This window comes from Hyla sarda, chromosome 5 (assembly GCF_029499605.1).
Source record: "Hyla sarda isolate aHylSar1 chromosome 5, aHylSar1.hap1, whole genome shotgun sequence".
Classification (NCBI taxonomy): domain Eukaryota; kingdom Metazoa; phylum Chordata; class Amphibia; order Anura; family Hylidae; genus Hyla; species Hyla sarda.
Genome location: NC_079193.1, coordinates 331,182,592 through 331,200,016, shown reverse-complemented (window position 1 = coordinate 331,200,016; position 17,425 = coordinate 331,182,592). Strand labels below are relative to the sequence as shown.

Sequence of the window (17,425 nt, the reverse complement as noted above, 5' to 3'; positions counted from 1 at the left end):
AATAATAATAATTATAAATAATAATTACTACTATAGAATCCATCTACTGCAGTGAGACAGGGAGAGAGTCTCTCAGCCGCGCACTTCTTCTGGCTCGCTCTAGCGATCTGTCAGGGTCTAAGCACCCAGGGGAGAAGGAATTTTTTAAAACAGGTTGTTGTCAGCCCGATTGTTAAAGGGGTACTCGCCCCTAGACATCTTATCCCCTATCCAAAGGATAGGGGATAAGATATCAGATCGCTGTGGTCCCGCTGCTGGGGACCCCCGGGGATCGCAGCTGCAGCACCCCGCTATCATTACTGCGCAGAGCGAGTTCGCTCTGTGCGTAATGATGGGCGATACAGGGGACGGAGCAGCGTGACGTCATGGCTCCACCCCTCATGACATCACGGCCCGTCCCCTTAATGCAAGTCTATGGCAGGGGGCGTGACGACCGCCACGCCCCCTCCCATAGACTTGCATTGACGGGGGCGGGCCGTGACGTCACGAGGGGCGGAGCCGTGATGTAACAATGCTCCGGCCCCTGTATTGCCCGTCATTACGTGCAGAGCGAACTCGCTCTGCGCAGTAATGATAGCGGGGTGCTGCAGCAGCGATCCCCAGGGTCCCCAGCAGCAGGACCCCGGCGATCTGACATCTTATCCCCTATCCTTTGGATAAGGGATAAGATGTCTAGGGGTGGAGTACCCCTTTAAGAGTGTTTTCAGGATGGAATTTTTGTCTGTCGTGCGCCAAAATGATAATATTTTTGCCCGGCATGTGGGAACTTTTGCCTGTTATAACTTTCTGGAGTCAACACAGGCAGTTTTCTAAGGGTAGTTGGCGAGAGTTTGCAACGTTTAGAGACCAGTTGCGTCAGCAAAATGCGACATTTTGAAAAGTCACACATAGTAAACACGTGACCACTGCAAAGTTATTAACCAAATACAACCATATAGTCAACAGTTTTAGAAATCTTCTATTTGACTTGTCGCACACTTTTGATGAAGAAAACCCTACAAACAATTAAATTACCCCTTTAGTCCCTGACTGACCGTTCACACGTTGACATTTCCGTGCTGGATTCCGCATTGGAATTCGGCACAAAGATTCCACCGCTGCAGAGTCCTGTTGAATTCAATAGGGTTCTACTTCGCAGCGCACAAGGCGAAATTCCTGTGCCAGATGTTTTCAGGACGGAAATTCCGAATTCCGTGTCTGCAGAAAGAATGAACGTGTTCATTCTTCTGCCGATTCCGCACGGAATGCATCTATGAGACGGCGCATTCCAGAGCTGTCCTAATGCTGGCAGTTTGCGGAACGTACGCATGGAGATTTTCCATTCGGACATTCCGACACGAGAACAAAGCCGAACAATTACTGTGGTGCTAAATAAAAGCTGCCACCAAGACTGCCATATAGGCGGTTTCACAATTGCCATTTTGATGCAGTTTTTGATGTCTATGGGGGGAATTTATTATTGGTTTTACATTGTTTTCAGATGGTAAAAAAAAAAAAAAAAAAGTTTTGCGCAGTTGGTCAACATTTTTGTGCAGTACATTTAGACACAAGAACATAGTGAGGCATGGTTAGCTTTTTTGCAGTGGTCAGGGATTTATCAATTGCAAATTATTATTTATTTATTTATTTTTTAACCTTGTGACAAATTTCTGCACAAATCCCACACCAACCCGGACCACACTTTGAAACTTGTCTACATCTAAGCTACTTTGCTATTTATAATGTGCACCTCTTTAAAAAATGTGTATGTATGTGTGTTTGTTGGTGGTGGTTAGAGATGAGCGAACTTACAGTAAATTCGATTCGTCACGAACTTCTCGGCTCGGCAGTTGATAACTTATCCTGCATAAATTAGTTCAGCTTTCAGGTGCTCCCGTGGGCTGAAAAAGGTGGATACAGTCCTAGGAGACTCTTTCCTAGGACTGTATCCACCTTTTCCAGCCCACCGGAGCACCTGAAAGCTGAACTAATTTACGCAGGAAAAGTTATCAACTGACGAGCCGAGAAGTTCGTGACTAATCGAATTTACTGTAAGTTCGCTCATCTCTAGTGGTGGTGGGGGGGGGGGGGGGGTCAGAGTACACAAGATGTATGCCCAGACCAGTGTTTCCCAACCAGGGTGCCTCCAGCTGTTGCAAAACTACAACTCACAGCATGCCCGGGCATGGGAAACACGGCTCAGACAAAAGGGGGCAAATAGAACTCTATTTACACAGACAATGATATATTCCCTGCATCCACAATGGACCTTAAAGGCTGGGAAGGTATATAGGGGGAGATTTATTAAAACCTGTGCAAAGGAAAAGTTGCCCAGTTGCCCATAGCAACCAATCAGCTTTCATTTTTAACAAGGCCTCTGCAAAATGAAAGAAGCGATCTGATTGGTTGCTATGGGCAACTGGGCAACTTTTCCTTTGCACAGGTTTTGATAAATCTCCCCCATAGTAAATCTTTTTTTAAATCCTTTCCTATTTACGGCTTGAAAAATCACATTGAAACAGCAAGTGTGACAGCACCCCAAGGCTGGTTTCTCACATAGCAGCCATGAACTTCAGTATTAAACTTGACCTCAGCTATGCTGCGCAACAACAAGTTAAACACATGCAGCAAAGTCGAATACGGTGTTGGCTTGCATGCCAGTGCAGTTCTCAGTCACCACATGAGAAACCCAGCCTTATAGATTGTTAAGTGTCACATGTACAGTATCCTTCACATATTTCATGTGCAGGATTTAAAGCTGCAGATTTGAAGCCATGTTCGGCCATTTAATTTACACTGATAAAATCTGCAGCATCAAATATGCGCAGTATACCATACGTGTGAATACACCCTAAAGGGCTTTTTCACACGGGCAAATCCACAGCGTATTTTCCACTGCAGATCTGCCGACGATGGACCCTACAGTGCTGCCTCCAGATGTGCCTGCTCGGAGCGGAAATCCACCGCTACGAGCAGACACATTGCGATGTACAAGTCGCCGCACGCATGCGCAGTATACTCGCACGCATCATGGCTACTCTCGGCCTAGCTCAGGGAGCAGCCGCGACGTGTGTGAGGACATCTCGACTCGCACATCGCAGCAGCGTGTCTGCTCTTAGCGGCCTATTGCCACCCCAAGCAGGCACATCTTAGACACACTGTGGGGTCCATCGACAGCAGATCCGCAGAGTAAAATACGCTGTGGATCCGCCATGTGAACCAGGCCTTAGGGTAATGTCACATGGGCCATATTTTGCTGCTGCTTATTTTCCTACGCAGTAAAGTCAATGTACAGTAATCCCTCAACTTACAATGGCCTCAACATACAATAGTTTCAACATACAATGGTCTTTTCTGGACCATTGTAACTTGAAACCAGACTCAACATACAATGCTATGGAATCTGCGAAACGTGTCAGTGGCTGGAAGAACCGACCAATCAGAATGGACATTTCACTGGTAAAAAACCCCTGTATTCCTAAAGTGTATGCACTGACTGGTGTCTGGTAGCGCCCCCTACAGTACAAGGAGGTATTACATGTTCTGTACTCTTTACCTAGGCCAGGGTAGCTGCTACTTTGGACACCAGGTGAGGGCAGCTCCATTTTCCTTTTTATTTTTATTTATTTTTATTTTCTTTTTAGGACACTGAGTGTTCTGTACAGGGCCCTGAAGAAGCTTCTGTCCTCTACAAAGACCAGTGTTTCCCAAAGAGGGTGCCTCCAGCTGTTGAAAAACTACAACTCCCAGCACGCCCGGACAGCCGAAGGCTGTCCGGGCATGCTGGGAATTGTAGTTTTGCAACAGCTGGAGGCACCCTCTTTGGGAAACACAAATAGACAGTGATTTACAGCTCCCAGCAGATCTTTATTACTTTTATATATAAGGATTTGCTTTATCTCTATTAGTTATCTACTTATTTTTCTTTAATTCTCACTTTTTCCTATTTTTGGATGACATTTTGTGGCTTCAGAACCAATTACCAGGTTTCCATAGAGTTCTGGGCTCAACATACGATGGTTTCAACATGCAATGGTCGTCCTGGAACCAATTAATATTGTAACTTGAGGGACCACAGTATAGCAAAATACGCAGCTGATTTTGCTACCCATCGACTTCAATGGGTAGGAAAATATGCAGCAAATACGCAGCACAATACGGCAGGTGTTACCCTACCCTTGAAGAGAATTGCTCAGAATACAGTTTTGTTTTTTTATGTTGAAGCGTAGGTGGTTTTCCCAAAATATCTAATATGTTTAGACAGGTTTAAAAACATAAAAGTAGAAAAATAATACTTAACCACATAACGTCCACCCAGGGTGTCCACAAGGTCTTCAGTGACAGGGATGCTGATGTGCATGGTAAAAAGTGAGAAGGAGCGATGATCGGGTGTGGTAGATGCAGCAGAGCTCAGCTGTAGAGTGTCGGTGCTGCTGGAGATCACTATGCAGGCGTGTTCTGTCTGCCTGAGAGGCGGAAGCATCCGTAACCTCAGTTACCTCACATTGCTGCTCACAAATGCACCTGTACAGGTGAGCAGGACAAGCCTGAGGACCCTTCACACTGGGGAGGAATTTACATAAAGTAGTGCCGTGACATGACTTTTTACATTTTTTATGTTATTTTATTCGGTGGTGGTTTGGTGCAGTTGCGCCATAGTCATCAACATGTCTCACAGCATTTGATACATGTGGTGCAAAAATAAACCAGGCATAAATAAACCATAGCAAGGCTAAGTTTCCACCCAGGTTTTTATTCTGGTGTTTTTTGGAAATCTGCCACTGCAGTTTTTGAGCCAAAGCCTAAAGTGTATTCAAAAGGAATGGGAAATATTAAAGAAAGACATAGGCTAAGTTTCCACAGAGGGTTTTTTTTATTTATTTTTTTTTTAGTTTTTTTGGGGGGGGAAACTGCCATTGCAGTTTTTGGGCCAAAGTCAGAAGTGGATCCAGCAGAAAAAGAAGTATAAGGGTACGTTCACACGGGCAGATTTTTTTGCGGGTTTCCCACTGCGTATTTGAAACTGGGCGGGCTCTTCTCAGCTGTCCGCAGCAGATTTTCCGTGGCAGAATCTACGCTGTGGAAAATCCGCTGCAAGCCCCATTGAAGTAAGTAGGGACTGTGGCGGATTTTCCGCAGCGTAAATTCCGCCACGGAAAATCTGCTGCGGCCAGCCGAGAAGGGCCCGCCCACTTTCAAATATGCAGCGGGAAACCCGCAAAAAATCCGCCCGTGTGACGTACCCTTAGGCTGGAATTCCACTTGTTTTTTTTGGGGGGGGGAAACGCCAAGAAAAACACCAATTCTGACGCATGGCGTTTTTTGGCCCAAAAAACGCTGTGGCCACATGTTAGCTGTAGATCAATTTTGCCGTTTTTCAGCTCCTTGGAGATTTTGCTAAATCGCAGCATGTTGAGCCTATGGCGTTTTTTTTCCCTGAAATCGTGGCGTTTTTCTCCCATAGAAGCCTATGGGAGTAAAAAAAACGCCAAGAAAAACGCCATGTGGGTTTTAACTTTGGCATTTTTTCAGGCGGTTTTTATTCTCTTTTGGACTTTAGTGATCCCAAAAAGTGATGGAGATACCTTTTTTAATAAAATTTCGTAGGGTACCATTAAAAAAAATTATAAAAAACATACAGTAGTGATGGAAAAAATTGTATTTAACGAAATGTATCTTTTTTTATAACAAAATTTTTATACATTTTTAAACAGGGATCAATTTATGTGGGCGGGCAGGGCACTAAAAATGTAACCGACAATAATAAAAATGTAGTGTGTGTGTGTTTTTAGTGTTTTTCATTTTGTTTTCTTTTTTTTTTTTTAGGTGTTACTAGTACTCCCAGCATGGAACACACTGTTCCATGATGGGAGTAGTAGTACCTGTAGTAATTGACAGATTGCCCCGGGTTCCGTTGCGATCCTCCTGTATAATGTATAGATGCGGCCGGCCGCTCTTCTATGGTCCCCTGCACAGCCGTATATATACACTTATTTATATTTCCCGCAGATGGTTCCAGCCAATCACAGCTCTCTGTGAGAAATATGAATAGGTGTATATATACGGCCGTGCAGGGGACAATAGATACAGCATCTATACATTATACAGGAGGATCACACCGGGTGTCAGGAGTGACACCCGGGGCGCTCTGTCCATTAGTACAGGTACTGCTACTAGTAGTACTACCTAAAAAATAAAAATAGAGAAAAAAAGTGAAACACATACATTTTAATTAATTAAAGTTTGTTATAAAGAATAAAAATGCCCTTAAATAAATGTTTTCCTATCCCTACTTCATCCTTTTTTTTTTTTTTTTTTTTTTGGTGCCCAACACATTTAAAAAAAAAAAAGCCAAAGTGGCCAAAAATGCTATTTCAACTCAGATGAAAAAACGCCAGAAAAAACGTCAGACACAGGAAATTGCACTGGCGTTTTTTCTGGCATTTTTTTCGGTGTAAGAAACGCTGGGAAAAAAAAACCAAGTGGAATCCTAGCCTAAGTCCTTCCTTTATTTTTCCCATTCCTTTTAAATACACTTCTGTCTCAAAAACTGCAGTGGCAGTTTTCCAAAAAATGCCAGAAAAAAACCTGTGTGGAAACCTAGCCTAATACTTCTCAGGGCGAATTTAACAAAAGTAGTGTTGTTACGCAATTTGTTTCTACCTTTTTTTTTATCAGAAAGGTGCTCAGCAACGTCATCAAATCACCTCCCAAAAAAGGGTGGAAACAAATCACATTACAACTTCCCCCTCTCCAGTCAAACATTTTTTTGGCTGTGTGCCATCATTTTCTCCAGTGTGGTCTGCCTTGATGTGGAATTGCACCCGGTAGACCTCCTTCCGCCAAAACAATGCAACTAAGTAAAAAAGACGTATGTAATATAGTCATGCCCACTGCAAAAGCCAAAACCAAAAGTATTCTAAACAAGGGCACTTTGGGTTTTGCTCTATATCAAAATTCCCAATGTGCTGGTGCACAATGTGCCTGCGCCAAACACATGAGGACCTACTGGATCAACTTCTGACTCTGGCTCAAAAACTGCTGTGGTATTTTTCCATAAAGCACCAGAAAATATCCTGCGCGGACATCTAGCCTAAAGGCTTTTTTGCCTGTGGTACTCTGCCTTGGCATGGCTTGTCGCCATGGCAGACCTCCTTGTGCCAACAAAATGCACGTCGTAAATTTCTGACTACTGCAAAAGGCAAAACTGAAAGTGGATTTTCTGAATTGTTTTAAACAAAATGTTTGCATACAAAGTGCCTGTGCTGAACACATGCGACAAATTTAGTCCCAAAATAGCTTCCACAAGGAATGATAAATTCCCCCTACTGTGCTTTTTCTATAGAAGTTTTGAAAACTTTATATTGCTGCACATCTGCAGCGTAAAATCACCACCAAATCATGTGGATTTTGTAGCAGGTTTTCCATGGTGGAAAACAATTTATTTTAAATCAACTGGTGCCAGAAAGTTATACAGATTTGTAAATTACTTCAATTAAAAAAAATCTTTATTCTTCCAGGACTTATCAGCTGCTGTATACTAAAGAGAAAGTTATTTTCTTTTTTAAAGGGGTATTCCAGGCAAAAACTTATATATATATATATATATATATATATATATATATATATATATATAATCAACTGGCTCCTGAAAGTTAAACAGATTTGTAAATTACTTCTATTAAAAAATCTTAATCCTTCCAATAGTTATTAGCTTCTGAAGTTTTCTGTCTAACTGCTCAATTATGATGTCACGTCACAGGAGCTGTGCATGATGGGAGAATATCCCTTGCATGATGGGAGAATATCTGAGTCATCAGAAAGCAGTTAGACAGAAAACAGCAACTCAACTTCAGAAGCTAATAACTATTGGAAGGATTAAGATTTTTTAATAGAAGTAATTTACAAATCTGTTTAACTTTCCGGAGCCAGTTGATATATAAAAAAATATTATGCCTGGAATACCCCTTTTAATTTCTTTTCTGTCTGACCACAGTGCTCTCTGCTGACACCTCTGTCTGTGTCAGGAACTGTCCAGAGTAGGAGCAAATCCCCATAGCAAACATATCCTGCTCTGGACAGTTCCTGACATGGACAGTGGTGTCAGTAGGGAGCGCTGTGGTCAGACAGAAAAGAAATTCAAAAAGAAAAGAACTTCCTGTGTAGTATACAGCAGCTGATAATTACTGGAAGGATTAAGAGTTTTTTAATAGAAGTAATTTACAAATTTGCTTAACTTTCTGGAACCAGTTGATTTAATATAAATTGTTTTCCACTGGAGTACCTCTTTAAGAAATTCCAGGCAGAGGTTCCAATGCAGCAGCCGCCCATTGTCATCTGTACACATTACGGACTTTCTGCAGCCAAAAAAATCCAAAGTGGAAATTTCAATTTCGGTCTCTGCTGAAATAATGAGCATGTTCCTTCTTTGGGTGGAATGGTAACTGGGTCAGTGTTTCCCAACCAGGGTTCCTCCAGTTGTTGCAAACTACAACTCCCATCATGCACAGACCAACGAAGGCTAGGTTCACACTACGGTTTAACTCTTCATCAGAGATGTCAATTGCTATAAAAATGGGATGCCGACTTATACTGTAACAGAGAGCAGCAGATGCCATTCATTTCAAAGAAGTATGCTCTATTTTAGGAGGACTGAATAACGCAGCATACAACACTTATGAGTCCGCTTAAAATAGAGTATACGGCCAGTGATAGAAATGGGATCCGCTGCAGTCCTAAACAGTATATATTAACATTTCCCCAAGAATAGGATGGACATATATATTGTTACGGAGAGCTGCCAATACCTTTGACCGCCAGCTAAAGTGTGAACCGAGCCCTATTCATACAAGCTGGTCTGTTAACATGGACCTGTATGGATCAAACTAGAACAATTGAAGTTTTACTGTTGTGTTGCTGTTGAGTGGACTTGGACTGTCATTGCGGAGCCACAGTATACTCGTATACTGGCATATACTACTGACACTTAGGGAAAGTTAGGTGATTGGGCACATTTGCTCATTCACTACTGAGGGTGGTGGAGAGTAGTGTTGAGCGGCATAGGCCATATTCGAATTCGCGATATTTTGCGAATATATGGACAAATATTCGCTAAATTCGCATATTCGTAATATTTGCGTTTTATTTTCGCATATGTGAAAATGTGCGTATGCGAAAATTAGCATATGCAAAAATTAACATATAAAACATTTACATAGGCGAAAATTCGCATATGCGAAAATTCGCACACCAGTCTCACACAGTAGTATTAGAGCCTTCTTTACACCACACAAGCTGGAAGCAGAGAGGGATGATCACTGTGATGTGTACTGTGAAAAAAAAAACAAAAAAAAACGAATATTCGTAATTACAAATATATAGTGCTATATTCACGAATATTCGCGAATTCGCGAATATGCGATATTCGCGAATAAAATTCACATTGCAAATATTTGCTAGCAACACTAGTGGAGAGCAATTCTGTTGAAGTGTCTGTATGGACCCCACGCTGGTACTAGGGGAATCAATATGGAGTGTCTGGCACAGCCCTGCAAATAATGTCTGAGTTGGGTAAGCTGTGACATGGAGACAACAGCCACTTTGGGTGCAATTTGTCTCTCAGTGGACCTATGCAATGTTGCAATGTCCCCCTGCCCCAAGTGCACTAAGGAAGTGCCCAGAATAGATAAAGGGAGTTTTCTGGGTAAAATGCATTGATGACCTATCCTCCAACAGTTGGTACCTCTGTGTACCCCTATTTACTAGAGCTGTGGTGCCAGGATACACAGTAAAACAAGCCCTCTACATTGTCCAATGGCCAAGCTGGGTACTGTAGCTCTGCTCCCATTAGGAGATGAATTCCACTTGCCGGCGACTCCTATTGTTTTCAATGGGAGTCTCCTGTACCGTGCACACTGAGGAATTTTCTGTGACGGAAAATTTTGAAAGGGAAATTCAGGATTCTGGACCCGCCAAAAGAAAGATAATTTTTTCAGCAGATTTCCGCCCTAACCACATTGCCACTTGCAGCGCACGAATATTTTCCCAGAATTTTTCTGGGCAGATATTCTTCATGTGCACATACCCTTAAAGCAGAGTTTTCCAAAGCTCCAGCTGTTTCAAAATTTCAAAACTGAACTGCAGTAAACAGGAACACCCACTACGCAATGTATGGAGCTGTTTAATTCCTGCTCTGGGTAGAAATAGTACCCTTGCGCCATTCCATAACCCCCTTGTGCAATTTCATTACCCCCTGTGCCATTCCGTTACCCACCATGTCTTTTCATAACCCCCGTGTCATTCCATCACCCCCTTGTGCCATTTCACTACCCCCTGTGCCATTCCATTACCCTCTTGTGCCATTCCATTATCCCCCCCTCTGTGCCATTTCATTACCCACCATGTCTTTTCATTACCCCCTGTGCCATTCCATAACCCCTGTGGCATTTCATTCCCCCCTGTGCCATTCCGTTACTCTCTTGTGCCGTTCCATTAACCCGCCCTCCCCCGTGCCATTTCATTACCCACCATGCGTTTTAATTAACCCCTGTGCCATTCCATTACCCCCTTGTGCCTCTTCATTACTCCCTGTGCCATTCCATTACTCTCTTGTGCCTTTTCATTACTCCCTGTGCCATTCCATTACTCTCTTGTGCTATTTCATTATCCCCTGTGCCATTTCATTACCCCCTGTGCCATTCCATTACTCTCTTGTGCCAGTTCATTACCCACCGTGCCATTTCATTATCTCCTTGTACCATTTTCATTAGCCCCTTTTGGCTTTTCACAAGTTTTTTTTATTGGGTCCCGCGGGGTCCCAATCCTGATGCAGGGCTCTAGTGTGCACCTGTATAGTACTAAAGCTTCTACACCTCTAACTGAACTCTAAAAGAAAAAAAAGAAAAACACAAAAAGGTTAAATGGGTTTTCTGTTGCTGACCAAATATAAATGTGCAAAAGAACAAATACATAACTACCAGGAAGTAATTTCACAAATTTCATATACATTTCCTGTTGAGGCCCCTTTCCAAATTACAGGTTAAAGTAAAGAGTTTTTGATCCCCTTGTAAAGAAGGAATGTACTGATCTGGGAAACTATATACTGTATATGTTGCATTAACTGTATATCATATTGCATTAAAGGGGTATTCCCAACTTCAAAATGTATTCCCTATTCACACAATAAGAGATAACAAGCAGATCAGTGGGGAATCTGACCCCTAGGACCCTCACGGCAAGGCGATGCACAGAAAAGGGCACATTATGAGTCAGGGGCACATGTCAAGGGGGCATTATCTGTGAGTGGCACATGACAGAGGGGCCCCCATCTCATATAATATATTAACAGGGCATTATATGTCCAAAAACAGGGCAGTATATGTCCTGTGCCCCTCACATATAATGCCCCATGTCCTGTGCCCCTCACATGTAAGGCCCCCAGTGCTGTGCCCCTCACATATAATGCCCCATGTCCTGTGCCCCTCACATGTAAGGCACCATGTCCTGTGCCCCTCACATATAATGCCCCCCTGTCCTGTGCTCCTCACATATAATGCCTCCTGTGGGGGCAGGACAGGGGGCATTATATGTGAGGGGAACATGACGGGGGCATTATATGCTAGGGGCACAGGACAGAGGGCATTATTATTATGTGGGGGGAACAGGACGGGTCATAATTATTATATGTGGGGGGCACAGGATGGGGCATTGGGCATGGTAATGACTGCTGCCCATTCTCCATGCAGACTCCTCACCGGGTATTCCACTATTTCACCTTTCTCCAGAGAGTGGAGTGCTGGAGGAAGATAGTTCAGTTGAACTGCTCTTCTGTTTACAAGTATAGTACCTCCATGCCGGCAGTCCTGGAGGGTGCCAAAGCCCCGTATACGATCAAACTTGATGACAGTGGCGCATCGGCGCTCCAAGGGTGGCTCACACACCCACCTGTGGGTAGTCCAGCTTACGAATATAGAGGGCCTCCAGCCTTTTTGTATCCTGCTGTTGCTCTATCTGCACTTCATAGGGCAACTGCTTGGGCCCATACCTTTCTCTATGTTGGGCTTTCAGCTTCTCCACAATGCCAGCAATTTCGGCTTCTCTGCGGGCTCTTTCGTCCTGTGCTGTGGGGAATGGTGGATGGGACTTCCCTGGCAGGGGAAGGACATGATCCCACATGTACTGAATGAGCGCAGGCTCATCGCTGAACACCCATCTAGGAAGAGGGGGTGACTGCGGGCATGCGCTGGCTGGAGTAGGCTTCGGTGCTGGGGGCTCCCTATCTGAGCTAGAGTAGTAGGAAGGCATGTAAAATGTGGCCTCGGCCGGCGTACTTACATCTGACTCCTCAATTGCGATCTCAGCCCAGGATTCCCAGGATCCATAGTGAGGGGACAGTCTCACCGGCGATGCTGATGAAGACTGCGGTGATTCCCCTTTCGGGGTAGTTGGCCATTCATCATCCTCTGGAAGCTGGGGCAGGTTGCAGGTCTCCTCGGCCCCAAGGGACAATCACTGCAAACGGTCAGCTAGGTCGTGGAATAGAAACTTTCTGCTGCTTCGGCACCATCTTGCTGGCGGCCGGCTGGAAGGACGTCATCGGTGCAGCGCTGACTTCCTGTCCCCAGGCAACAACAAGCAAATCACAATAGTTCCACTTTGGCATAGAGACGGCTACATGATGTCCACGCCCAGGGGCGGGACGCAGACCAGCACGGGACATTTTGGCGCCCTTCTCGGGTTCTTCCTTAACCCTTTCAGCCCAAATTTTACACATGGCAACAATACAGTATTCTTCACCTCCCCCTTACATTTTCTAGCACCCCGGCAAAGCACAATTTCACAAACAATGTCCTGTACACTTTTGGGTGCAATTTTGGTTGCAGATTGCAACAATCCTGGACAGTTCTCTATACACATTCCGGCATAGGGGGAGGACTAGTGGCTCTTGCAATAATGGTATACACCTGTTTTCTTGTTGCGGGTGGCCTGGTGGTTAAATAGTTAAAGGCACACACCCGTATCCTGTTCGTGGGACGCCAAAAGAGATGTAGTGACCACGGGTTGTTGCAGTGTAGGTAGCGGGATCTGATGGAATTAACCCCGGGGGCAAGATGTTGTTAACCCCTAGTGTTCGTGACGCCAGGATGTGGTTGTTTTGGTATAGGGCACCGCCAACAACCAGCCCAAAAATGGCATGCAATGAATGAAGGTCCACAGCAAGGATTTAAAGCCACTTGAACTTTTACTTAGAATAGGTGGATAACAGTCTTTACAATTAGGCAGTTTCCACAGAGGTACCGGGACACAGGGAACCTCTCAGGCTTGCTTGGACTTGTAGTTATTGTGATAATGCAGCAGGCCACTGTGCTACTAGTATTACTTTAGCTGGGTAGTAGTCACTTGATTTGTAGAAGTAGTTTTTATTTACAGTTCAGAAGTGGCTGCTGGTCTTTAGGCTTTGGCCTAGCTGAGATGAATTTGGATAGTACAGGACTTTTTAATTCATTTTCAAATTCCGCTCGCTTTTTTCAGAAATGAGTTAGTAGGTCAATGACATGCATAGTAATTGCCCTGGGAACATTTTTCATTCATAAAACCGCAGGCTTAATTGGATAATTGCCGTTTAGAACGTGGGGACCCCAAACGTTCTAAATGGCAATTATCCAATTAAGTCTGCGGTTTTATGAATGAAAAATGTTCCCACAGCAATTACTATGCATGTCATTGACCTACTAACCCATTTCTGAAAAAAGCGAGCGGAATTTGAAAATGAATTAAAAAACTTTGCTCATGTTTGCCAAAGTGTGCCTCCAGCTGTTGCAAAACTGCAACTCCCAGCATGCCCAGACAGCCTTTGGCTGTCAGGGCATGCTGGGTGGGTGTTGTATTTTTGCAACAGCTGGAGGCACCCTGGTAACAGTAACAGAAACAGTGTGTAGCGCAAGGACCAATAAAAAAATTAGAATGAATTATTTACTTTAGTTTACAGATAACGAATGCATTCGTTATTTACCGCATGCATTCAGTAAATAACGAATGCATTCGTTATTTTGATATTCGTATTATCGTGGCTATTCGGGAATGTTCAAAATATGTTTTCGTGCATTCGGATCGGTCCGAATGCTTGAAAACGATAAAATTCGGTAAATTGGACATTCGTGCCGAAACGAATTGCACATGTCTAGAGCCAGGTAGCTGCAGACTCAGACCATCAAAAATCATGGTCTGGGACTGGGGCAGTATTAGGGCCCCAGTATAATTGGCCCTTACCACTCTGTTAATGCCAAGCTGCTGCTGCTTGGTTTGTATCTGGCTGGCTATGGAAAATAAAGAGGGCCCCCCATGTCTCCCCCCCCCCCCCCCCCCAAAAAAAAAAAATTTATAAAATACATAAATGTTTTTCATAAACAGCCAGGTACAAAACCAAGTAGTTGCAGTTTGATATTACCAGCTTAATAATACCAGCCTGCCTCGTCTCGGTAAATAATGGGGGGGGGGGGGGGGGTAGTGTTAGCATTCCAGTCCTAAGCCAAAAACTACCTGCTGTGCATGACAAAGAATTCTGTATCAATTCGAAATGCATTGCTAATAAACAAGATTTAATACCTACTTAGCGCCAGACATTAGTCTCTTTTTAGCACTATCTTGTGTCTACACTGTTCCGGACGGAATTCCGAAGTAGATCCATGTGAAACCTGCTGGAGGCTAATCGGTGTTCATTATACTACATGGTCATTAAGGTGTTGCACTCTCAGGGCATCACGATCCGGTAAGGATCTCTCTACCTAGTACCTATTTCCACAATCCTAACATACTTCACGAGAGTGCACGTCTCTTCTCCTTTTTCTCCCTTTAGAACCTGTAAGGGTTTCTCATGACATGTCACATGGTCCTATTGCATGATCAGGACATTTAGCATAAAAAAATAACAGGAGCTAAGAACTATCCTACTACGTCATCTGCTGCTTTCTCGAGCATTAAAGGGTTATTCCAAAAATATGAAGGTATAGCGGACAGGTGATAACTGTTATCCATGTAACAATAGGATGGTGGTCTTGTTTAAATGGCGTGGCGGTTGAGCGTGCACACTGCTGCTCTATCCGAACTCTGTGGGAATGATGGAGCGTGCATGCCTGACCACCGCCCCATTCAGATGGAAACACATTCTAGGTTGGCCCCCCACTGATCTAGTAGTTTTTACCTACACAGTGGATAGGTGATAACCAAAGAAAATTAAGGTTAAGTTTCCACTATTGCTGCACAGCGTTTTCTCGCAGCAGCGGCCAGATGCTAGCAGGGAGTCAAGAGGGAAATATGAAATGCCAAACCCACTTGCGATTTTTCCAAAATTGCAGTATGCTGACACTATGAGTTTTGTTTTTAAAAGAAATCTTTGCGTTTTCCTCCCATAGAAGCTTATGGGAATTAAAAAAATATATAAAAATAGGAAAGAAAGTTTAACATTGGAGGTTTTTTTTATGTTTTTTTTTTTTTTTATATAATTTTATTTGCACTTACATTTTTTCCTCCTCCCCTTCTAAAAATCATAATTCGTAAAATGTTGTACCTACAGACCCATATAACGGCTTGTTTTTTGTGTCTTCAATTTAACTTTGTAATGACATCACTTATTTTATAACAATCTGCGGTGAAACAAAAAGAAATTTAAGACGCCATTTTGTATCTTTTGGGGGCCCCAAAAGTTCCGAAATGGCATCTGTTTTTTTTTTTTTTTTTCATCCCACAAAATTTTTTTCTACGCAGTGCACTTTTCGGTAAAAATGACACCTTATCTTTTTTGTGTAGGTCCATAAGATTACAAAGTTACCCAATTTATGTAGGTTTTATTTTATTTTACAACTTAAAAAAATTTGAACTACATGCACCAAAATTTGTATGTTTAAAATTGTCCTCTTCTGACCCCTGTAATTGTTTTTTTCCGCATACAGGGCTACAGGAGGGCTAAATTTTTGCGCCGTTCTCTGAATTTTTTATCGGTACCATTTTAGTTTTTGATGGGACGTTTTGATTGCTTTTTATAAATTTTTTTATGGTATAAGAAAGTGACCAAAATCGCACAATTTGGACTTTGGTATTTTTTTGATGTGTACGCCATCGACTGTGCGGTTTAACTAACCTATATTTTAATTGTTCGGATAATTATGCATGCAGTGGTAACACATATATTTATTTTTTATTACATTATTTTATTTAAAAATGGGAAATGGGGGGTGATTCAAACTTTTATTAGGTGAGGGGCTTATTCACATTTATTAATATATATATATATATATATATATATGTATTACACTTTTAACTTTTTTTTAATTTTTTTTTTGTCTCCATAGGGGGCTATACCATGAAATCTTTAGATTGCATACACTGATCAATGTTTCTCCATAGAACAGCATTGATCAGTGTTATCAGTGCTCTGCTGCTCCAGCCTGTGGAGGCTGAGGACATCAAAGGACTGATCAGACGGCGAGGAGGCAGGTAAGGGTCCTCCAACCATCCTCTCAGCTGATTAAGACATCACGATTTCACTACCGGGATCGTTTTTATAACACTTCAGACGTTGCAATCAACTTTGATCGCAGCGTCTTAAGGGTTAATGCCAGGTATCGGCCTGATTTGCGATGTCCGGCATTAACCCTGTGTCCTGGCTGCTGATAGCAGTATGGACCCGTGTATGAAGCGTGCTCAGCTCGTGTGTGTGCTTCAAACTGTGGTAACGGGACCAAGGCGTACAGGTATGCCCTGTGTCCTTAACTACCAGGTCGCAAGGGCATACCCATAAGCCCTGCATCCTTAACGAGTTAAATAATTGATACTCATTATTATTTCTCTCTGTGATAGTATACAGTATTCAGCCATCTATATAATGTATGTATACTGTATACAGTGTGGGAAGATGTCCATTCACCCGCCCTGGTTCCCGTCAGGCCTCCTGTTCTGTAGCTCCATCTCAAGTGATTATATCACGGTCAATATAGTCAGGACTACAGAAGATTACAGACAGGAACCAGGACAGGTGAAACAGGCTCTGTCCCCATGTTGTATTTTTGTTGTTTCAGATATGTGAAAGCTGTGGACTACTTTGGATTCTGCATTTTTTTATGAGGGCCCTGGGACAGTCTTTTTTGTAGTAGTGGCTTAGTAGGGGAAGCCATCTCATAGACGGAGTCCATTACAAATCTGGGGCTTAGTGTAAGGGAACATTCACACCATGTTTTTGCAATACAGTTCCCTTATCAGGTTTTTGATGAAAAACATGTGGTGTCCCGGTACCGCATCCTATACGGTACCTGTATAGAGGTCCCCATAGCCAGAGTCCCTAGGACGTCGGGGTCCTTCTTATCTTGTCCGCCCCTTGTCACCTCTCATCTAGGTATTAGTTAATCTAACAGTTTTTTCAGGATTTATATAAGTATAATTGTACAAATGTATA

The 17,425-nt window shown here is 43.1% G+C and overlaps 1 protein-coding gene across 1 annotated transcript in view; it reads right to left on the bottom strand.

The window, feature by feature from the left end:
- SNX31 (sorting nexin 31) overlaps window positions 1-4,475 on the bottom strand; it is a 71,063-nt gene extending 66,588 nt beyond the window's left edge. Inside the window, exon 1 of the mRNA XM_056522412.1 lies at window positions 4,280-4,475. Coding sequence (XP_056378387.1) covers window positions 4,280-4,462 — 183 coding nt within the window. The 5' untranslated portion in view covers window positions 4,463-4,475. The remainder of the gene's footprint in view (window positions 1-4,279) is intronic.
- Window positions 4,476-17,425: the final 12,950 nt, after the last annotated feature.